Source organism: Juglans microcarpa x Juglans regia, chromosome 7S (genome assembly GCF_004785595.1).
Source record: "Juglans microcarpa x Juglans regia isolate MS1-56 chromosome 7S, Jm3101_v1.0, whole genome shotgun sequence".
In the NCBI taxonomy this organism is placed as follows: Eukaryota; Viridiplantae; Streptophyta; class Magnoliopsida; order Fagales; family Juglandaceae; genus Juglans; species Juglans microcarpa x Juglans regia.
This window is the reverse complement of record NC_054607.1, coordinates 16,506,392-16,530,594: the sequence shown is the minus strand read 5'-3', so window position 1 is coordinate 16,530,594 and position 24,203 is coordinate 16,506,392. Positions and strand designations below refer to the sequence as shown.

The window sequence follows — 24,203 nt, the reverse complement described above, 5'->3', positions numbered from 1 at the left end:
TGATTCTACTACATTTTCCTAAAAATCAAACACTGGTCGGCCCGGTTTGGATTATGAAATGTCACAACTTATCTTAACTTATCTTATCTAATAGTTACAACTTTTTTAAGTTTTTACACAAAATATAATAAACAATTCAATTTTTTCAAATCTCAAAATAATAATAATATTATAACAATATTTTATTCAACTTTCAACTTTCATTTCAACTTACTATCTAAACCTTCCCTAAATATTATTGAGATAAGATAAGATCATGAGTTAATATGAAAGTTGAAAATTGAATAAAATATTATTAGAATATTATTTTTTAATCTTATTATTATTTTAGAATTTGAAAAAATTGAATTATTTATTATATTTTGTGTGAGAATTTGAGAAAATTGTAATAATTAGATAAGATGAGATGAGTTGAAATCAACTCTAAATCCAAACCGGACCTAAATTGCTTTGAGGGGGACTCCCAATATTCTAACTTTTCAATTCCAATATAATATTAGGAGGTACAAGTTTTGCATATTCTCACTAAAAAAAGATAAAGTTCGCAATTAAAAAATATATTTTTTTCATAAGATATCAAATTTGTCTATTTTTCAAAAGTATGTGCGAGGGTTGCTTATTTAAAAACTCTATAAATCATTTTATATTTAAAAACAAAAAACAAAAATCAATTCAAACTACAGTTAGCATGTTATTAAAGTGACAACTCACCTCCCGAATCAAAGATTCTATTAAAGGCTCCCCCTCATGAGTTCAGATTAGATAATTAAATTAGATAGTAAAATGTCGACATTACTCTCATGTATGATAGAAATAACAAAATTACCTGGAAAATAAAATATAAATGAAATTGGAGAGTAGGACTGTAATCGCCGAGCCAGTCTTTGACTTATCGAGCTTTGCTCGACTCAAAATACTCGAATTCGAGTTTGAGCCCGAGCTCGAGATTTCCTTTTATTATTTGTTCGAACTCGACTCGATAAGTTAAACTCTCAACTCGAATTCGAACTTGAACTCGTTTCACAAACGAATTCGAGTCGAGCCGAGCTCTAGTTTGAGCTTGAATTACTTTTTTTTAAAATAAGATTTAGTAATTAATAAAATAAATAAAGAAATAAAATAAAAGATCTAATATTGAAGTTATACAACTAACAAGTAAAACCTATATTAAATTATAAAATTTTAAACAATTTATAAATAATTAATTTCTAACTAGTTGATATTTATCCAAAATAACAATATATTATATGCCTTCATATATTATTAATACATATACTTAATATGATAGTATATATCTATTTCAAATATGTTTCCCATGTACTAGTATATGAAATTATTAAATTTTATCGACCAATTATTATATAAATTATAAAATATACCTATGAAATATATTTACTATATAGACATAAGTAATTAGATTACATATTATATATTTAATTATAAAAGTGATATGCTTATATTATTAGCTAATGCACATATATGTATGTATATATACATATGTGTATGTATATATTTATTAATATATGAATGAGTTTTAATCGAGTCGAGCTAACGAGTCGACTCGAGCATAAATGAGCATGCCTTAATGAGTTTTAGTCGAGTCGAGTCGAGTTTTGTCGGGTACGTATCATTTACAAATTAAACGAGTACCTATTTTCATGAATGATTTTTTTTTTTTTTACGAGTTGAGTTCGATTCAAATTTAATCAAACGAATATCGAGCAACCTATCGAATGGACTGATTCATTTGCATATGGAGACCCAACCTTAAAAGCTACGGCCACGATGGACCACCAATTATTTTAACTTTCTTTCACGTGAAGGACAATTATGTCTTTTTATTTATATCATCCTTTTGGAATTTTCCAATGCTTCGATCTAAACTAAGTGACAACTCATGACAAACGACACGAGAAGTTTGGTCGTGTACGTGCTTAGAATAAAATAATATTTTATATTAAGATATAAGACAAATTCCACGGGGACTGATTTTGAACCTTTTTTTTTTTTCTTTTTGTTTTTTAATCAAGCATATTATATAAAAGAGAAAGATACAGAGTTTAAGGATGATCATTTTCACTATCAATATACAAAAAACATCTAAAAATTTTATCTAAGGGTAGGCTTCCAAATACATGATTGGTAGATATCCATTGTGCAACTGAGTGCGCACATCGATTTTAGGATCGATGTATTTTAGCAAATTTTTAGTCTTGATGAAGATTGGCTATGTGCTGAATGTCCTCAATAATTGTTGAAATTTTCCATAATGAAGGGGTATATGGGTTTTCAATTAATGTAATCACTGATTGGGAATCTCCTTCTATTATTGCAAGACTTTGGGTTGAAGCCATATTGAATGCGAGCAGCGCTGCTTGTGCTTCTGCAATTAAAGGAATAATGGTTTGTATTTTTTCCATTCTGATTCCCAGAATATCACCAGTACTATGATTTCTTTGAATCGCTGAGACTACTGAAAATCGATCACGTACTGCTGCATCAAAAGAGAAACTTAGATAGTTTGGTGGAGGCAGATACCATATATCTTCTTTGCTTTGTTGTTCAATTTTTCCTTTCCACGCTTCTTTATAGTCTTCATAGATGTGCTTGAATATTTGCTTCCTCAATTGAAAAAGAAGTGTGATTATGAATGATTTCATTTCGCCTCCTCCAAACAAAGTCTATCATTATGACTGCAAATAGTTGGAAGTGGTGCCTTTCCTCTTTTCTAAGTCTTAGTTCTTTTCCCGGATAGATAACCATTCGAATCCAGTCTGATATAGATGCTATTGGAAAATTTGCAAGGTTTAAAGGCCAAGTGCTCTGTTGCCATAGAATTCTGTTGATTGGGCATTCAACAAAGAGGTGCATCAAAGTTTCTTTCTCATGGTTGCAAAATATACATTCTTATGTTTCTTTGAGGGAGATGAATTCACCAAATCTTGTTCTAGTAGGTAGAATATTCCAAAGAAGTTTCCAAATCAGTAATTTATGACGATCATGGATTTTAAAACTCCACATTGGCTTGAAAAGTGCTATTGAGGGGTTTTGCTGAATTGGAACTTAATCTAGCATTGTTGCTTGATATGCTGATTTAACTGAATATTTCCCACTGTGGTTTAAAGTCCAAACGACTTAGTCCTGCTCATTTGTTCGTATTGGTAGTAGGATTTTCTGTATTTCTGATATGCTTTCCTGTTCAAAAAGATCTCGCAGTTTTGGCACATCCCAAATCCGAGAGTTTATTTGTATGAGATCTGAAACTGTAATATTTGGATGTTGAAGATCTATACCTTGGATTGGTTGTGGTTTGAAATTAATCAGAGAAGGAATCCATGGGTCCTGCCAGATGTTTACCGATTCTCCATTGTAAATTTGGAAACATCGACCTTTTTTGAGCAAATCTTTTGTTTTAAGAATTCCTTTCCACATAGACGAATCTGGTGCTTTCTGTGTGGCGTCCCAAAATGTTGTATTCTTCATATACTTAGCAGTTAGAATTGAGTGCCACAGGCCATTTTCAGGTTTGCTTAGTTCCTAGCCTGTTTTTGCTAGAATAGCTTGATTCATCTTTCCCATCAATCTGATACCAAGGCCACCTTCTTTCTTCGGTTGACAGATATATTTCCAGGACTTTAGTGATAAATTATGAGTTTTGTCTTTCGAGAATCCCCACCAAAAATTTTTAAAAGCAGTATCTAGAGATTTGCATACTGATTGTAGTAGTTGAAAAGTAGTCATATGATATGTTGGTATTGTACTTACCACAGATTTTATGAGCATGGTTCTGCCTGCCTGGGCAAGTAGCTTTGACTTCCAGTCTTCCAGTTTTTTTTCCCACTTTGCTCAACATATTGCTGTAATTTTCTTTTTTGCTTCTATTGAAGGACGTATGTAATCCCAGATATTTTATTCTAGTTGATGTTTCTTTGTACGGCAGCCACTGAGAAACATATGTTCTTGTTGTCTGGCTTGTATTTCTGGTGATAAACATTGAAGATTTGCTCAGATTGACTTTCTGTCTTGACCAACTTTGATATTTTGCAAGACACTCTGATATATTTTGAGCATTTCTTTTCGTGGCCTTTGCAAAAATAATAGCGTCGTCTACAAATAATAAGTGTGAGACTGATGGACTGTTTCTACTAATTCGAATCCCTTCCAGCTTCTGTTGGGCTTCTGCTTTTAATAAGATCCTTGAAAGACCTTCTGTGACTAGTATAAAAGAAAATGTGATAATAGGTCACCTTGTCTAATATCTTTCTGGGATTTGAAGAAGCCTCTTGGTGAACCATTGATAAGAATAGAGAAAGACACTGTTGTTATACACTCCTTTATCAAATTTATCCATTTTTTATTGAATCCCAGATTTTTCATCACTATAAAAAGAAAATCCCACTCCACCTGATCAAAAGCTTTTTCCATGTCAAACTTTATTGCCATCAAACCTTTCTTGCCTGTTTTCCTTTTGAGATGGTGAAAAAGCTCATGAGCTATGATAATATTTTCTTTAATATTTATGCCTAGAACGAAGACTGTCTGGAGTGGAGAAATGATTTTTGGAAGTAGGAGTTTAAGACGTTTAGCCAAGATTTTGGTAATAATCTTGTAGCTGACATTTGTGAGACTGATAGGGCGATATTGGCTTGGACTATTTGTACTAGTCGTCTTTGGTATAAGAGCAATGTTGGTATGGTTAATCTGTTTGAGAAGCTGCCCACTGCTAAAAAAATTCTGAACTGCCAATATGACTTCTTTTTTTTATAATACTTCAATAATGCTTGTAGAAAAGAGTTGTCATTCCATCTGGCCCTGGAGCTTTATTGCTAGGAATCTGTTTTAGAGCTTCTAAAATTTGATTTTCTTCTGGTATGATTGTAAGTGATTCATTCTCTATGTCTGAAATTTGCTTTTCAAAAAGATTATCCAGCTGACCCGGAACACTTGGATTCGAAGAAGAATATATAGTTCTAAAATGATTTATAAAAGAAGACTTTATAGCAGTATGGTCCATTGACCAGTTACCTGGCGCCAGTTTGATTGATTCAATAGCATTCCTTCTTCTTCAGATGGTTGTTGTCAGATGATAAAATTTGGTATTTAGATACGTTGAAGTTAGCCATGTGAGTCTAGATTTTTGCCTCTATAAAATATCTTCATATTCTCTTTGCTTGTGAAGTCTATGTTGCAAAAACCTTTCTCTTTCTTGATTGTAAAGAGTCATAACATTGTCTTGTACTTTGAGAAGTTCACTTTCAATCTGATGTATATTGTGGTTGATCTTCCCAAAGTGCTCTTTGTTCCAGACTTTAGGAGCTTCTTTGGTAGATTTGATTTTCTTGCAAAGAATGTAAGACGAATTTCCCAGATGAGATTTACTCCATGCTTCACTGATGATTTGATAGCTTAATGGCTCTTGAGTCCAGAATGCTTCGAATTTGAAAGAATAGGCTTGGCGAATATTAGCCGTGGTAGATAACAAGATGGAGTGATGATCAGATGCTGATGAAGCAAGATGTTGCAATGTTGCATCAGAGAAAAGCAATCGCCATTCTTGATTTGCAATCGCTCAGTCTAATCTTTCTCTTATAAGGACTTGACCCTGTCTATTGTTGGTCCATGTAAACTTTGGCCCCATGTAGCCACTGTCGATGAGACTATTTCTATCCATAAGAGCTTTTAGACCCTTGTTAGGATTGTAAGAGATAGGTCTTCCTCCATATTTTTCAATTTGATCAATAAGGTCATTAAAATCTCTTAGACAGATCCAAGGCCCTGGAAGAGCTTGATATAATGAATCTAAATGACTCCAGAAACTAGCTTTGTTGTTCGATTGGGCCGGAGCATATACATAAGTAATCAGCCATGGTTGATGTGAAGGATCAAAGTAAATTAAAACTGAAATTGCATTAATATTAATATTTACAGGCTCTATTTCTACACCCGGTCTCCACAAAAGTAACAAGCCCCATTTTTTACAAACTGTTGGAATGTGAACAAAATGATAGAAACTTAAACTATTTACAATAGATATGGTGCGATCATCCAACACCAAGGTTTTCGACAAAAAAACTACATCCGGGTTATAATTCCTAATATTAGCACTTAAGTTTCTAATTGCTTTGGGACGGGCTAAACCCCTGTAATTCCATGCCATTGTCTTCACTTATCAGATGGAGGCATTTTAAAGCTTGCCTCACAAGTTGATTTGGACTTTCCATATGGGTGTGTTGGTGGCCTGCTATAAGGACTGATTTTTTACTTTCCTTTTGACCTTTTTTCATTTCCTACTGATCCTGAGTGCATTGCCAGGAGTGTTAGTGCCATTGAATCTTCCTCTGTTGGTTGCTTTGGAGCTTGACATTCAAAAGGGTCTATTTTCTCCACTTTTATAAGTCTTTGAGATTTTCTTTTTGGGGCATCAGTAGACTCATCAAGTTGCTGCCTTTTAAAGGAAAATATAATTTTGCCAACTTATTTTGGATCAGTTGCCACTTCAATCTGCATGGGACTAATTTCACAAGGGATTTCTGAATCTTCTAGTAGTTGAATGTTCAATTGATTTGGAGACAAATTTTTTTTTTTTAATTTTTTTTTTCCAGAATTTGGACACGAAGGATTGACAGTAGATAAAACCTCAGACTCACTTGAAACTGGAGAGATATATTTTTGAACCATTAACAGGCTGATGACCTCTGAAGGCTTAAAGGGAGAATCGGTCTTATGGTCCAAATCAAAAAGCTGAGGCCTATTAGAAAATGTGTCTTGAGGGCCCATAAATAAAGGCCTTGTTTCGGTTTGAGAGCATGATTTGAGCCCAAGTCCAATTCCTAATCCTAGCCCAAGCCCAAGCCCGATTTTATCCTGCTGAGTCTTATAACTCTGAACTGCCGAGTAGATCTGCTTCCACTGCGTTCTCCATGGGGGACTAAGATACGATGATCCAATGGCTGAAATTGAAGAAGAGAATTCTTGTAGCCGTGTACTTAATTCAGCTGCCACCTGTGCTTCTATACTTGGAGACAAAGTGGATATTTTGCTTCGATTCGGTGTGAAGTTGCTGGATTCAGTAGGTTGAATAGTGAAGCAATTAAAGTTTCTTGGTGAAGAAATTAATGAAGTCGGTTCACTGTAGCTGCTCTGAGTAGCTGTGTCTTCTCTCATGGACATTCCACTAGGTTGAAGTGAATTTGAGGATGATGAAATCAATTGATGTAAGTCCAATTTACTTGCTGAAATTTGTTCAATGTGATCATTTGAGAAGCACCTTTGACTCTGAATAACAAGCTCCTGTTGATTAGAAGAATTTAGAGCTTGTTTTCCTTTACTGTAAGCGCCTATGGTTGAATATGAAAGAGGTAAATCTTCATTCTTCTCTATTTCTTCATACTGCCCAGCACCCGTTTGATGAAGGCCTAATTATTTTCAAAATTGTTTTGAAATTCCGCTCGTATCCAAGGGCCATACTTTAATCTTGTTGATGGAGAGCTTAAGAAACCACAGAAGATTTGAGAATGGCCCAGCCTGCCACATGCGTAACAGAAGTCTGACAATTTTTCATATTTTAGAGCTATCCAAATTTCATGGCTGCCGAGTCTTGGCATCATAAATCCTTGTTGAAGTAGTTTTGTAACATCTAATTCAACTTTAGTTCTAATGAATTTTCTGAAAGCTAAACCATACAGAGGATCTTCCTCAACTTTGATCAAATTACCAAGGGCTTTCCCAATTTCTATTGCATTATTGAGATAATATGAACTAGGGGTAATCCATGTATTCGTACATTAAAAATTGCATGGTTCAAACTGATTTCATGGAGAGAGGCACCAGGAGACCATGGTTTCAGAATAAGCAAGTGCCCCTTAATATTCCAAGGGGCCTGATTCAGCACTCTTAACTTGTCTTGGGAAGTTCTAAATGTGAATATAAACTTGTTTATATCCATATCTTCAATGAGAAAGTTTTGGACAAAGTTCCAATCGGCTTTAATACTAGAATGAATTGCATATTTGTTCAGAGGTCTGTTTGCAACTAACCTTCCTATCAGGATTTTATCTGAGGTTGTTTTTGCTGACTGTGGTGCAGATTGAAGATTGAGATCATTCCAAGACAAAGAATTTGTTTGAAGGATCAGTGAATCCATATTCATTTGATGTTGATTTTGATGTTGAAGCTGTAATAGAAGTGGCTGATTTTGGATTGGAAACTGAGAAGGGTTTGACAGTCAAGATGTTGATGTTTGGACTTCTTCTTTGTATCTAAAATAGTTACGAGAAAATGAGCAACAATAAGTGCAGGAAAATTTTCCACCACCTAGATAGAGAAGTTTTGACTTCTCTCTAGCCGGTGCTCTACTGATTTTGAACTTAAACCTACTTAATTTATAAAATGTGTGTTAAGTACAAATATTTGACAATTAATACCACATCTATGAGTTATTCTATTATCAAGTCGATGTGTAGAACACACCACTCACATCACTTAAACGATAAGTCTTGATTTGTAAGATTCATATTTTGAGATTTATAAAAAGACAAATTATATTCTATAGCCAAGGGCTGTAAATTAACCAGTCTGGACTGTAAAATCCGACCGGACCGAATGATTTTCACTCGGTCTAGACCGGACCGATAACACTAATGGTCAGTTTCGGTCCATTAGTTTTCAAAATTTCAATTCTTGGTCCAGTCCTTGGGTTATGTTTTTTTTTTTTTTTTTTTGGACCGGACTGACCGAAATACATATATATATTATTTTTAATTATTTTTATGTAGTATTTTATATAGTAGTTGTATAACTTAGTTATGTAATTTTCATCTGATCTATCATCATTAACCATATATGTTAAATATACTATTAAATATTAACTAATATGCTATTGGCAATTAACTAATATATTATATGATTAATCAAAACATGATATGCAATGATACATACTCTAGTTATCCAGTATTTACACCTACTTAAAATAGTTAGGTACATTTTTTGTAAGATACCTAAGTTACAAATATGAAATATCCATGGTCTAATTATTCATTAACCATATATAAAATATTAAAATTTTAATATACGTCATTATGTATGAACTATTATAATTCATACACATTCTATTGAGTACTAAGTAACATCATTAATATAATTATAATTAATAATTTTATTAATGAGTTGATTAGATAATTCACATTAAAAAATTCACTTAATTTTAATTCTATTATTTTATATAATATTTATCATTTAACTTATAATGTTGGGCCGAAATACACAATAGAAGGTAAGTTGGGCCTTTAACAAAAAGTGGTCCATTTTGTACTTGTCTAGGCCAAGATGGACTAAATGATCCGAATGATCGATAGATAATAGTTCGGTTCGATTTATAGGTGTAATTGGTATGGTCTCAAGGTAGAAATGGGCAGACCAAAAGTTTCAGTCCAGTCCAAAAATCTCTCATTGGACCAATCGGACCGGACAGATTACATCTCTATCTATAGTTGGTGTATAGAACATGTATACATAGTAAAATGCTTACATGACATAATTTGATCTGATATATAAATTTTGAAATTTGAATATTACAAATTAAATCTTACCATTTAAATAAAATAGATTGTGTGCTCTACACATCGACTTAAGAATATAATAACTCTTATTAAAAGTCATAATTAAATAAACGATTATGCGCACCAGACAACAATTTGCTAAAAAAAAAAAAAAGAGCCACTATTCATGTCGAAATCAACAAACCCCACAATTCAACCTTCCATTTTGGTTTCCAAGCATATATAATATCTTTCAGGATATTTTTCTACGTATTTCCTTGTGAATTTATTTTTCTGGAAATATTAACTCATTCTCTCTCCCCAGCTCATCGTCCTGAGAATTTAATTGCATCAAAAAATAGAAAGAGTTTTAGGAACTCCTCCAATATAACCTTCCATTTTATTGTTTATACTATGCATGAACTCCTCCAAGCATTACACTTTTGCCCAAGCATTTCGATGATTCATTCTCGATTATATTGTTGGCATTCACCCTCACCCTTAACGGAAGAAGGTGTGAATGGACAATAATATTTATAGAACATTAAGATTATGTCTAAATAACTTAATCATTAGTTTGGACCCCTAGACCCCATCACCGCCCCCGTAACCATCCGCCCCACCTTGCCTACTGGCCAACCATGGTGAAAACAACGGGAAAAATCCAAAAAAATCCAAAACAACAACAAATCTACATATCCATCCCTAAATCCACAAATCTATTATCCAACAATAAATCCAATAAATTACAAAGTACAAACAGTCAAACACAATGCAAGAAAAGAGAGGAGACGAGAGAATTGAGAACTTATGAGAGAGAGAGAGAGAGGAGAATGAGTTAGGGTTTTCTACTTTATATACTCATTCGCAAGTATAAAACGAATTTGTTTGTATATATATATATATATATATATATATATATATATATATGAATTTGGGCCGGGCAAACAGGGTAAACTCATGGGCCTAGCCTGGACCCCATCCCCTGGTAGCCAAAAGCTTGCGGGCATCTTCCCTCACACCATCCATCTACAGATGGGGCCCTGCATCAGCCAGGCGGGAACTGAACATGTGGTCGGGGTGAAGGGTGGCAGAGCCTCACTGCCTACCCCTACCCCTACCTCCTCTCCTTAGCGTGGCCACCGCTTGATGGCACCTCCTCCTAGCCACTGCATGTTCCACATTCGCTTGTGAGAGAGAGAGAGAGAGAGAGAGAGAGAGAGAGAGAGAGAGAGAGAGAGAGAGAGAGGGGTGGCAAGCACAAGGTTGCTGGTCAACCCCATGTGACGGTTTATGTGGGTGTGAAGACTTCTAACTCGCAGTGGCACGGGGAATGTACTAATGGTCCCAAAACAACAATGGCGAGTAGACGTCATGCTTGTCGGCGTCCTTGTGATGCCACGGTGATGCGTATGGCTGGCAAGTTGTTCAACGTTACGTAAGCCTATTGTTGATGACAAAAACCATCATCGAGGGGCTCGTCAACTTGGGTGCAAATATATATATATATATATATATATATGGAAAATGGTAGGGAACCTGTTTTGGTTTCCCGTTTAGACGTCCCGCTTGACGTGTAAATGTCACTTGGCATTTATGCTTTGTTTTTTTTCTCTCTCTCACTTGCCCCGCGTGACTGCCCCTCCCCTCCCCTCACCCAGTTCGTCTCCCCTTCCCCGCAAGAATGACCCATCCCGTCTCCTCCATCTCCCCGACCTCCATCTCCGACAACCAATTCGACTTCTTCAAAACAATTTTGGGTCATTGTTTTTTCCAGGTAAATCTACTATTTCCAAGTAAATTGATAACCAACACCCAAACTCTTTTCTGAGTTTTATAAAATAAATTAACAAATAAATATCCCACAAGAAATATCTTTATTTTTTTTCTCTGCCAAGATTCGCCCATCCAGTTCCAACCAGAATTTTCGAGATAAATTTGACTTTCACTGGATTGTCAGCTTCAAAATATTGTATGCTTCCCACCATTTTTAAAGTTCAATGTGTTAATATGTTTGTGAGTCTACATGTGTGTGTTGGAGTCTGAACTCATATCATACCCTCGGACTCGGGACTCTGACATCTCTTTGTCTTTATTTTTTTCCTCACTAACTTGCAAGAAGCAGACATCAATGATTCTCTCCCGCATCTTTTCTATTTCCTACAAATTTTCAGCACCATCCCCATGTCCAGTACAAACACTTTTATTTGAGACTTCTGCCCTTAGTTTGTTTCAGAAAAAAACAATGACCCAAAATTATTTTGAAGAAGCAGAACTGGTTGTCGGAGATGAAGGTCAGGAAGATGGAGGGGAGGGGAGGGGTCGTTCTCGCGGGGCAGGGGAGACGAACTGGGTGAGGGGAGGGTAGTCACGTGGGGCAAGTGAGAGAGAGAGAGAAAAAAAAGTGTAAATGTCAAGTGACCTTTACATGTCAAGCAGGATGTCTAAACGGGAACCCAAAACAGGTTCTCAAGCATTTTTCTATATATATGTATAGAGAGAGAGAGAGAGAGAGAGAGAGGGAATTTTGAAAAATGCTGAGGCGAAGGAAGAGGAGAGAGAAGGATCTGAGCACACTAACGGGCTTTTTAAAATTCAAAGAGAAAAGCCAGACTTTTTGAAACGTTGATGCTAAGGGATAAGAGTATCATTATTCATCTAATTTTGGAATCTAACATTAAGAAATCCGAATATCATGAACGCTGTCTTAGAGTTTCTCTTTCCGCAATAGTTGGTACCATTATGAAAGTGTTATTATGATTGCATCTACTTCAAGCAAAAGATAACGAATAATCATCACGACATAAAACGAACTAATGAATTAAGTAATAATGCGGAATTAGGTCAGATACATGACCATAATTTGTGATGATAATTAGTTGGGTTAATGAAATAGGTGTAGTTGTAAGATGTCAGTTTCTTTTAGAGAAATGATAGTTGCAGTTGTGAGTGTGTAAGCGCCGTACAATCATTTTGAAAAAAGTGAATAAATACGAGACTTACATAAAAAAAAATTTTTAATAGTGGACCCTACTCTTTTTCAAAGCGACTGCATGGCGTTTGCGTACTCTACGACTGCATGTAGCATTTTTTTAATTTAAAATTAGCTATATATTTACATTCTTATAATTAAAATACCATAATTATTGATAGCACGTACAATTGAAGAGTACTTTTTTTTTCTCATTTACTGTTGGAACAAGACGTTACTTTCATTCAAATTTGTCTGATAATTTAGGTAAATTATCGCTTAATACTTGCACACCATGAAGTAACAATAGAAGAGACAAGCCCCCATGATGAGATCAAGAACTCATTTTTCTTTTGTTTGCCTTTTATGGGTTCTTCCTCTCTCCTGATGGTAAGGAATTAGTTGCATGGCAATACCAAGAACCGATTTTCCTTTTGCTCTGCTTTTTTCTTTTCTCTCATCATCATGTAAGAATTTTACTGTATATCTCTCTCTCTTCTCTTAAAGCTCACCATACAATAGGATTGAAAATGAACCAGCCTGTTCAATAGCCTGCTCGATACTCGTTTGATTAAAAACTCAAATCGAACTCAACTTTTGAGAAAAAAAGAATTCACATGTGAAAGCGGATACCCATTCGATTAGTACATGACACATCTCCGACTAAACTCGACTAAGTAAAAGCTCGTTAAGCTATATTCGTTTATGCTCGACTCAATTAAAATATGTTCATAGATCAATAAATGTGTATATATATAGTTAATAATATAAGCATCACACATTTATAATTAAATATATGATATATGAAAAAATCTATTCATCATCCTAACTTTCATCATCATCTCGTCATCCCATGATATGGCATTATATGATAGGTTTATAAGTGAAATATAATAAATAATCTCAAATCATCTAATGACATATCATAGGATGACGGGAGGATGATGGAAGTTAGGATGATGAGTAGTATTGCTCATGATATATAACCTAATTACTTATGGCTAGTCACTTATGTCTATATATTGAATTTACTTGATAGCTTTATTTTATAATTTATACAATAGTCCGTTAGTAAGATTTAATAATTTCATATATTAGTATATATGAACCACATATGAAATGTTGATATATACTATTATATTATGTTTATGGTATTAATAATTTATGTAAACATATAATATATGCTTATTATAGATAAATATCAACTAGTTACATATTAGTTTTTTATAATTTTTTACAATTTTCAGATTCAATAAAGGATCTATTTGTTAGTTGGAAAATTTTCATTAAATTAATTTTTTTTACAATTTCTCTAATTCTTAATTATTAAATCTTATTTTAAAAAAAAACTCGAGCCAAGCCAAATCGAACTCGAGCTCGAGTTGGGAGCTTATCTCCTCAAGCCAAGCTTAAACAAAAATTAGATAAAATTCTCGAACTCAAACTTTTAAACTGAGCGAGGTTAACAATCTAAAAACCGACTCAGCTCGACTAAAGTCTTACCACACAAGAAGTGTGTCCAAGACTTTCACATCTAAGATCGATATATAATAAGATTGTATTTAAAGTAGCGACAATTGCCATACTGCCCCGCTCCCGCATGGCGGGGCAGGCAACCCCGCTCTGCCCATGCGGGGGCGAGGCCCCCTGCCCCGCATCTAGGGCTCCTAGCGGGGGCAAGTGACGAGGAGGGCCCAATCCCACCCCACATTTCCCCCGTCCAGGGGGCCCCGCCGCCCCGCCCTGCCTCGCCCCGCTTCCACCCCACATGGCGGGGCGGGCAACCCTGCTCCGCCCATGCGGGGGCGGGGTCCACCGCCTCACATCTAGGGCTCCTAACAGGGGTGGGTGACGAGGAGGGCCCAACCCCGCCCCCATTTTTATATAAATATATATTACAATTTGTTAGACTTGTTCACAAATTATGCATTTGCAAATTTAAAAACTACATAGTTTAAAAATTAATACACTACAATTTATACAAAATATGCACTAGCAAATTTAAAAATTATATCATTTTTAAATTATAGTCATATTTACAAAATTTAAATTTATACTTTGGATCTAAAAATGTATTTTTAATTATTTTTACACTTATAAATAAATTTTAAATAAAATAAATGTAGTATTTTTTTTTAAGTGAAAAGAGACGAGACGGATTGGAAATCCGTCTCGCACCCCCTACATCCAAGGGGTGGGTTGCACCCCTAATATTTATTGACACTCAAACTCAAATCAAAATAAGAATAAAATGCATAATTTATTACACATTTAATATTAATAAAAATATTTCTAGAAACAATAGTAATTAGTGAGATATATCATTTTAGTGATTTTTTTAATATTTACATTGTTTATGGAGATTGAAATTAATAAATGTGACACGTGCTGTTGCTGAGATTTCGGCCGACCTTACTGGTACAAGCCAGGAAGCCGAGGCGGTCGCCAACACGTGCGCGCAAACTCAGATTATCTTTTTTAATTATTTCTTTCATAGCATTCGGTGGCAATCACTTTCCGGGTTCCCAAAAACTAATAATAATAATAATAAAATAACTTTTCTTGTTTCATACACCTGTGAGACCATCACGGTTCACACGTGTCATATCTATTTTTGTTAATTTCAAAACTTTATTGCTATTGGGCTGAATTTATTTTTAAAAAGTAATGCCTTACATCGTATTTTTATTCTACTTTCATCGTATTCTGTAAGATATGACACATTTATTATTATTAAATAATAATTATTTTATTGTATGATTCTTTATCATCTAATAATAATAAATGTGCCACTCTTATATAGTGAGATAAAAATAAGATAAAAATATGGTATATAACATTTCTATTTCAAATAATATAAAAACCAATGCTATATTCGTTAGAATGATGTCAATGGTAATTGCATGTGGTACACGTAATATAGTCATGGTAGTAGTGTTGTATAGGACTTTAGTATATGATGTCAATAGGAAAATGAAATGGGAGGATATAGATGATGGTAGCATGTAGGGTTTGGATTGTTGGTAATCCAAACTTGGCTTCATCCAAACCGCGGCCAACTCAATAGAGATAAATAAGCTTTTACTTAACAGTAATGTTAGATACAGTTTTAAGGTATACAAATCTTATACATTTATTTTTAAAAAGAGTATAGTCTACTATTAAAAAAATATTTTTTTTATATAGATATTATATATATATATATCCATTTTTTGAAATTTCATTGATAACTTGTAGATTTAGGCTTGTGATACGTGGGTTTTGTATATCTATAAATTTCGGGTTCTCGCCACCCAAATGAATTCTTTGGGCAATTTTTTTTTTTTTTTTTTTTTATAAGTGAATGATACTAGAGAAAGAATGAAAGTACAATAAATCAATGATAATAATTTATCAATGATTTACGCAATAAACTAAATATGGTAGAGAATAAGTCATGATATCATGATACATATACTAGAATATTAAAAATATATTTTATTATAAGTATGGTAATATTCTAACACATGGCAAAATAATGGTTTAGTTGATGGTTTGCAATAGCCACGATCTTGGTCGTGGCAATGGCAAAAACTATGGCATCTATGGTAATATAATGACATCATTAATATATACATGATGTGATTCAGGGTATGGTAAGATCGATGGCTATACATAGCGACAACAATATCAGTTGTAAGATGTTGTTGTAATATTCTTCATCTTCCACTAACTTCCAATTCTTACGGTTGATTTTCAAGGAAGTTGCATGTGTTAATGAAGCTAATGAAAAATCACGAGCAGCTAAAACTCTCACACAAATGGAGTACTCTGTCTTCTGCAAAAGGTAACATGACTGTTGAAGGAAAACTTAAGCAACCTTAAATTATGGATGGATAGGAATCGTAGGATGATAATAACTTGTATTCATATAACATAACGAGCTCTTCTACGTACAAGCAGATTTGCAGACCAATCTGTACACTAATATTAAGGTGGACTATTTTGTCAAATATTCATTTTCAAATCGGCACTATTTCATTAAAATCTACATTTCCACCTTAATATTAGTGCGCGTATTTGTGCGCAAATCTACTTACAACCAGATTTTTCCACAACATATTTCTCTTGATGAATAAATAATTTGGTTGAAGACATGGTTACAAACTCGATTGTTGCAGTCTATTTAATATGAGTTGTAGTTATCAAATATATATAGCATAAAAGGGCATGTTTGGTTAAGCTTTTTTTAAAAAGAAAAAAAATTCAAAATAAAATTTTCTTCTTTCAAAAGAAATTTTCTTCTTAACATTTCATCCAATCATTTGTTTCAATTTCAGGGAAAAGAAAAAAAAATAAAAAATTAATACAACTGTTAAAAGAATATCTTTAAAAATTATATTTAAATAAATTTTCAAAATGTCAATTTTATCAATATTTTGTATAAGAGTAATGTTAGATATAATCATAGGTCGTGAAAGCGCCGCCGCACACTCCTTTTAAAAAAGAGTGAAGTTTACTATTAAAAAATTAATTTTTTCATATGATCTCATATTTATTTTCAAAAGGAGTGCACGGTATTTGTGCACTCTATGACTGTAAGTATTATTTTTCTATTATCAATTTTTTTTTTATCATAAAAAATTAACTAAAAAACAAACACGTATCAAAATTTTAAAAAATTCCTTGACCAACGGTACCTAAACTTTTCAAACCTAGATACTATGTCCAGTAGTAAGCTTACAGCTTTTCAGAGACCATAGGACTCCAGATCATTTGTACGATAATTTAGGACATTAGACTTTAAAGCTTAGTGGTTGCTGACCGAAATTACAATAAATAAATAAGCCTATGGTGTAAATATCCCATCAAATCAAACATGTTGACTCTTGGAAGATACTTATTAATAATTTATGGCCAGAATTACAAAATAAATAGAAGAAGCGAAATAAGTATTAAATTAAAATCTAACCACAAAAATAGGAAAAATAAAAGAGTGGAAAAATGAATGAGATGCACTTTCTGCTAGAGCACTCTCGAATAATTTTTTTACAAAATGTACAGATTTCATGCACCCTTTAAAAAAAAATGTGTGATTTACAAACAATGCTATGTCACACTTATTAATATATCATGTTAATGAATGATTAAACAATAAAATTAAAGATGAATAATAGTATTTAGTAAAAACAGAACCAACTTATTATCTTGTTAAAATTTAACAATTAAATTATCATAAAATATGTAACATAATATTAATGATTATAATTCCTTTTAAATCAAGATAGCGAGCAATAAAATTATAAATAGTCTTTCTTATTTTTTTTTTAAAGGAAAATATCGTCATTCATTCAACAGGAAAATTTACATTCATGACTGGATATATATAGGGATATCCTCATATCAACCATTACCTCCTAACCAATTAATGCATTTGGAGCTCTACCAGTACACTATTTCCTTTTGTGACTGGTTTGGTATTTATTACTAATGATACTCTCTACAAACAAACGTCCAAGAGACAACACTCTGTCTAAACAGAGCTCAACCTCACCCTTCATAGAAAGAAATGTGTCAACCTCTACATATAAACGTCCAAAAGACGAATCCTTTTTTTTTTTTTACTAAACAAAAAGGAAAACAGTAAGATAAATGTGAAAAAAGATGAATTACAATTTGGATCAACTCCGGTAGACTTTGAAATATATGACGGCCCGTGAAGACACTACACTTGTCTCTTTTCAGCCACAAAAGTCAGATCTAAAAAGATCACGCGGTGATTTTCGTAAAATCATCACTATCCTCTGAATGATTTGTGGCCTAAGAGTTTTCTTGTAATGCGTATCTCTCGAAAGTTGAAGAAAAACTGTAGATTCATCCTTTTCGACTTTGAAGAAAAAAATAGAACTATCTTGATAGATAAAGTGAGTAGATAGATTGAGGCAGGTTTGGAGATGAGATGAAAATTTTGTGTTTTGTTTTTAAGTTTAAAATATTATGTTTTAATATTATTATTATTTTGGAATTTGAAAAAAGTGTATTTAGATTTAAAAAAGTTGAATTATTTATTATATTTTGTATGAGATTTAAAAAATATGTAATGATGAGATGAGATGATATAAGATGAGATGAGAATTTTATGCTTTGTCTTGTGCCCAAAACCTGCAAGTTCTCCTCCTCCTCCTCCAACAAAACTCAGATATAGAGATTTTTACGAGAATGAGAAAGAGAGTTTTGCCTAGGTTTTTTTTTACAAGAGAGATCGCCCATTCTTACTTTTCATATCAACAACATTAAAGTTTCGCAATATGACCAGCTTGTCTTTATTCTATTTTATTAAATTGAAAATTGAATAATAGTTGGAAATAAAATGGCGCCAACTAATTCTATAGTCAAGGTACAAAATTAACGAGAATACGTGGGAATACAATAACATTTTTCTAACCTAATATTAAAAAAATTTTAAATTGTGTAATATAATCACAATATTGCATTGAGTAGAATATAATTTGATTTAAAAAATAAATTTTAAAATTTAAATTTTACAAATAAAATATTATCATTCAAATTATGTGTATAAAACATTGCGAGAATAAAATAACTTGAAAATATTGCGAGATTGAAGTTATATATAAAAAATCTACACAATCTCTTACTATTCACACAATTTTTATATACCATATTTTTTTAATTTTTTTTTATCAAATATTTAATATATGAATAATGAACAGAAAAATTGAATTAGTTTAATAGAATAAATTTAAAAATAATTTAAAAATAATATTAAAAATTTTAAAAATTTAAAAAAATATAATGTGCGAGATTAATAAGGTTGTTTAGCATTCAATTATATATCCCAATTAAGAGAGCCCGTGCTCTGATCCTTTATAATATGAGCGCACGTTTCAGTGCGTGCGCGTGTGGGGGTGGTGTTAGTTGGCTGAAGAGTGAAGGCCAAGATCAGATCGATAATGGCATGCTGCTCTCTCTTTCGAGCGCTCTTTCTGCTTCTCACTCTTTCAGGTTTGTTGGCATTCCGCTTTTTCAACTAACTTTCTTTTTCTTTTGCAAGTACGTTTGGTTCACAAGAAAGTGGAGGAAAAGAGAGAAAGATTTAATACAGAAGAGAGTTTGAAGTTCTAGTCTTGGGTGTTTCTTTGCTAAAAATCATGTCCAACTGGGTGCAATACAAATGTTCTTCCTAGCCATTTTTTTTCTTTTTTTTTTCCTTTGAAACAAAACAAGTACAGCCTGGATGGGTTATTCTGCAGCATTTGTATCGTTACCTCTGTTTTATAAGCAATCAGAGTTATTTGCTTCTTCTTCTTTCTTTTAATTAACAGCCCTGTTTTTCGATACAAGGGAAGCTTTTATAAATGGATATGCATTTTTCTGAGTTTCTATCACTTGGGTTCAGTGCTTGTTCTCTCTCCTTTCCCATCTCTGGAATATGCCAATTTTTCTGAACTCTGATGATGGATTGCTTATTGTCGCTGTTACTTGGAAATGCTTGTTTTCATGCCCCCAAATCTATTCTTGTCATTGGGATTTAGTCTTTTTCAGTTGTTGAAGACTAATTGCTGGATCGGAGAAATGTTTTCTTGATAAATGAGATATATTTTTGACACCTTCATCAACTTTAACTTTCTTCTGGGTTCATCTGCAGATGATATGAATTTAAAATATTGGCCAAACAAGTGGTGTTATAATTCATATCTGGTTTTCATTTTTGATCTGTATGCTGTTCTTCATACCTTTCTAACTCTGTTCCTCGCACTTTCAGATTCATTTGTCCAAATTTTCAGCATTGGAATGGGAATTAACTATGGACAGATAGCGAACAATCTCCCATCTCCCTCTCGTGTTGCCATCCTCCTTGGATCTCTCAACATCAGTAGAGTGAAACTCTACGATGCCGATCCAAATGTCCTGCTTGCCTTCTCCAACTCGAATGTTGATTTCATTGTTGGGCTAGGAAATGAGTATCTCCAAAGCATGACGGATCCCATTAAAGCTCAGATTTGGATTGAACAGCATCTGTTACCCCACCTTACTCGAACCAAGATCAATTCCATCCTTGTGGGAAATGAGGTTTTCAGCAGCAATGACTCTCATTTATTCTCTTATCTCCTCCCAGCAATGCAAACAGTATATCGTGTTCTTGTCAATCTTGAACTAGATAAGCAAGTTGCTGTCACAACTGCTCATTCTCTTACCATTTTAGGAAACTCCTACCCTCCTTCAGCTGGAACTTTTAGGGAAGATCTTGCTCAATATATCCAACCCCTTTTGAAATTTCATTCTGAGATCAATTCTCCGTTCTTGATAAATGCATATCCATATTTTGCATACAAGGATAACCCAGATCAGGTATCCTTAGAGTATGTGCTGTTTCAGCCCAACCAAGGGATGATTGATCCTAACACGAATCTGCACTATGATAACATGTTGTATGCTCAAATTGATGCTGTCTATTCGGCAATGAAAGCAATGGGGCATACGGATATTGAGGTTAGAGTTTCGGAGACCGGTTGGCCATCTAAGGGGGATGCTAACGAGGCAGGAGCTACACCACAGAACGCAGGATTATACAATGGTAACTTGCTGCAGAGAATAGCACAGAGGCAAGGTACTCCAGCAAAACCGTCAACTCCGATTGATGTACACGTTTTTGCTCTTTTTAATGAGAACTTAAAGCCTGGACCGGCGTCAGAGAGGAACTATGGCCTCTACTATCCTGATGGTACACCAGTTTACAACATCGGATTGCAGGGCTATCTCCCAGAGTTTATCTCAGCATCTGATAAGAATGTAAGACATGCAATCTTTATCATTTGTACTTTGATCGAGGTTTTACCAAATGGAATGGTCAAATGTAAAGGAAAATAGACACAACTTTAAATTTTCATGTGAGGTCGGGTCTGCCTGAAAATTCTATACGGTCAACTGTTGCAAGACCCCCACATGATATATATCTCTCTTCGGAGTATTGGACGCAATTGGAGAGGATCTCTATTCCATCATAATGTATCTAATGCTTAGCTTTTCCATTTCTTTCCCCATATTTTGCAGGCTTTGTCTATCTTCAGCTCTCTGGTCTTCCTCATTGCATGCTTCATCTGTGCGTAAGCACTTGTAAATCTTTCAGAGGGCAAGAGATATCAAGGGAGGAAGAGAAATTTCTGGAGATCATTCCAATGCAAGAGGAGTTACCGTAGGTGAGTAATCAATTACTTTTTACCTTGCCAAAGCCTGTGGTGACATAATCCCAGTCTCTAAAATAGAGGTCGAGTTCGAAATCCTTCCCCACTCTACAAAAAGAGAAAAAAAATTACTTTTTACCTTAAGAATAATGCCAGCTGTCCCAATTCATGAACCTGACAGATGGGTCCATGACTTTCGTCTTCTATTCTAAATAATGACATGTTTATTGCATTTATCTTCTTCATTTATCGCTTGCCACACAGTCCTGATAGGAAGTTGAGATAGGTCGGTCCAACAACAAAATTTGCATTTTTCTGAATTTTTCTGAACGTTCACAACTTGATCATACACTAGAACAAATTAGAAAAGAAATATATGGAATCTTTCTTTTGTAGAAAGGTTTTAAGCCCCGGAATCTATAAGGTAGTAGAATCTGTCCAATGTCTGTCCACCCTCTATGCATAAAGCAAGCAGAAACTTGACATTATACGTATGATAATAGAGTTATAATATAAATCAAATAGCAAATAATGAAGAAAATTGCATTTTTAGCACTGTTTATTGAAAATAGGGTAGTGGGTCTCTATCCTCCTTATATCCCACTTGTAATGGTGCACGTTAATCTTGCAGTGGACAAGATTCTTATTGTCTTCAGCTAGACAAAAGTCCAATCATAAAAGAAGTCTAAAGTCCGTCTTTCTACAGCCGTTTTTTATTTTTGTGTCTTTGAATGTGAACCCTAAGAGTATGTTGAGCTAAGTTGAGATGATTTGAATTTCTTATAAATAATAATGAGTTAAGATGGTGAAATGAGTTTTGTGAGATCCAATTAAGATGAGTTTAGATATGTTTTGATGTTAAAATGAGTTTAAATGTATTTATGGATCTCACGTGTAAAGAGGTATTAAGTTAAAAAATGTTATAAGTCTCATATGTAAAGAGTTTTGAATTGAACTAAGTTTAGAAATTTGAGAGTTAGGTATTTAAATGTTAGACCTAATTTAAAATTAGATTAAACTAAAATGTTCAGTCCATGTTCCAAACAGGGCCTAAGATGGCTGCCTCTGTGTCTATATCTTTTGCTCTCTATTCCCAAAAGAGAATTTGTAGGGTCGACCTTAGTTGGAGACATCCCATTTCTATTCTTTGTTCACATCAACATGATACCCAACATTCTATGGTGGGTCTTTTCTGAATTGCAAAAGGTATGCTGCATTAATCAAATCAAGTTCAATATGCCTTCTAAAAACATCTTTGAAATATTCCATAGCATTAAATATTGTGTTTTTGGTCTAAAGCCAAACTAATTATACTCGAAAAAGTTGGCAATATTAAGCTTAGAGTCAAAGTTTGAACTCAAGACCTCTCAAATTATTCTATTAAAGTTATTGTAAAAATCCCCAAATAGAAATCAGCCAAATAGTTCACTATTGGTTTTCTGTTATTGAAAGTTATGTATATGTAACAATATCACAAAAGGATAATTGAGGGCCGGTGGACAATCAACATCATGGACCATGCGTATGCACCATAAGATTCTTCTCGGCATGGCCCAAGAGGATAAGATTGATAAATAAATGGATTGCATCCGGGATTTCGACTCAAGATATGGTGACTGCTTAGCTAGCACATATGAAATGATCCCCAAAATTAGTATAAATTCAAGTAGTTTCTGAGTCACTAAACCATGGAACGAGTAAACCAAACATGATAGTTTGATACACTTGCTTTAAAATACTCATAAAAAAAAAAAATTAGTTTTCTTGCATAGCTTTCCAAAGATTATATTGCATAGTTTGCAATATTTCTGTTCATATGATTGAGATAATGTTTGCATCTGTGCAGGGAGACAAAGGGTAGCAGAGCTTCTTATTTCTAACCTCAAAGTCATTCATCCAGCAGCGATGAATTGAAGTTTTTGGTCAAAATATTTTATTTAAGTCATTTAATTATAGCCAGCAATTACTGTCTTGAATACTAGGTAATTCTTCTAAATCAGTAACAATAAATCTGAATAATGTATACAAAATTCTTTAACAAAAATCGATCATTTAATAAAGGGGAAGTTGGTGAAGACTTTAGAGCTTTGTATGATCAATAATGATATTATACCGCTTCATTTTGTCCCATCATTTTGATCTCTCATACATTTAATTTAATTTTTTATTTATTTTTACTTACTGATTAAGGAAGCGACTATTAGTGTATGGATATATTTTTATATTTTTTAAAAATGTTTAAAAATGTTAAGAAAATATGAATAAGAAAAATTAAAAAAAAAAAGTGAATTTTGCCTAGGGCATGCCCAGCAGTCACTGCTCGGTGGCACCCTAACTCTTGTATAATTATGGGTATGATAACATTTTCATAGAGACATTGCAAATATTAAAATATACGTTAAAATTTAGTAGTAATTAGAAAAAAAAGTAAAAATTGAATAAAAAAAAAAGTTGAAATAAGATTATTTATATGAAATGGAGAAAATAAAGTGTATTATTTATTAAATAAAGTGT

General features: G+C 33.5%; 1 protein-coding gene and 2 long non-coding RNA genes across 4 annotated transcripts; all 3 read left to right on the top strand.

Moving 5' to 3' along the window:
* The first annotated feature begins 6,862 nt into the window (after nucleotides 1-6,862).
* Nucleotides 6,863-7,373, top strand: LOC121241338. The gene is made up of 2 exons (XR_005935707.1): nucleotides 6,863-7,073; nucleotides 7,186-7,373. It is a non-coding gene; the product is annotated as an uncharacterized LOC121241338 (long non-coding RNA).
* Nucleotides 7,374-14,620: 7,247 nt separating this feature from the next.
* Nucleotides 14,621-23,813, top strand: LOC121241505. Its single transcript, XR_005935725.1, has 3 exons — nucleotides 14,621-14,632; nucleotides 15,440-15,441; nucleotides 23,486-23,813. It is a non-coding gene; the product is annotated as an uncharacterized LOC121241505 (long non-coding RNA).
* Nucleotides 19,368-21,704, top strand: LOC121241503 (glucan endo-1,3-beta-glucosidase 14-like). 2 transcript variants are annotated; one of them, XM_041139293.1, is made up of 3 exons: nucleotides 19,368-19,509; nucleotides 20,270-21,297; nucleotides 21,559-21,704. In XM_041139293.1, the coding sequence occupies exons 1-3, from the start codon at nucleotides 19,458-19,460 to the stop codon at nucleotides 21,613-21,615; spliced, it is 1,137 nt and encodes a 378-aa protein (XP_040995227.1). In that variant the 5' UTR covers nucleotides 19,368-19,457; the 3' UTR covers nucleotides 21,616-21,704. The 2 variants fall into 2 exon arrangements, with proteins under 2 accessions (XP_040995227.1, XP_040995226.1); XM_041139292.1 differs by lacking the exon at nucleotides 19,368-19,509 and having other exon boundaries at nucleotides 19,645-21,297.
* Nucleotides 23,814-24,203: the final 390 nt, after the last annotated feature.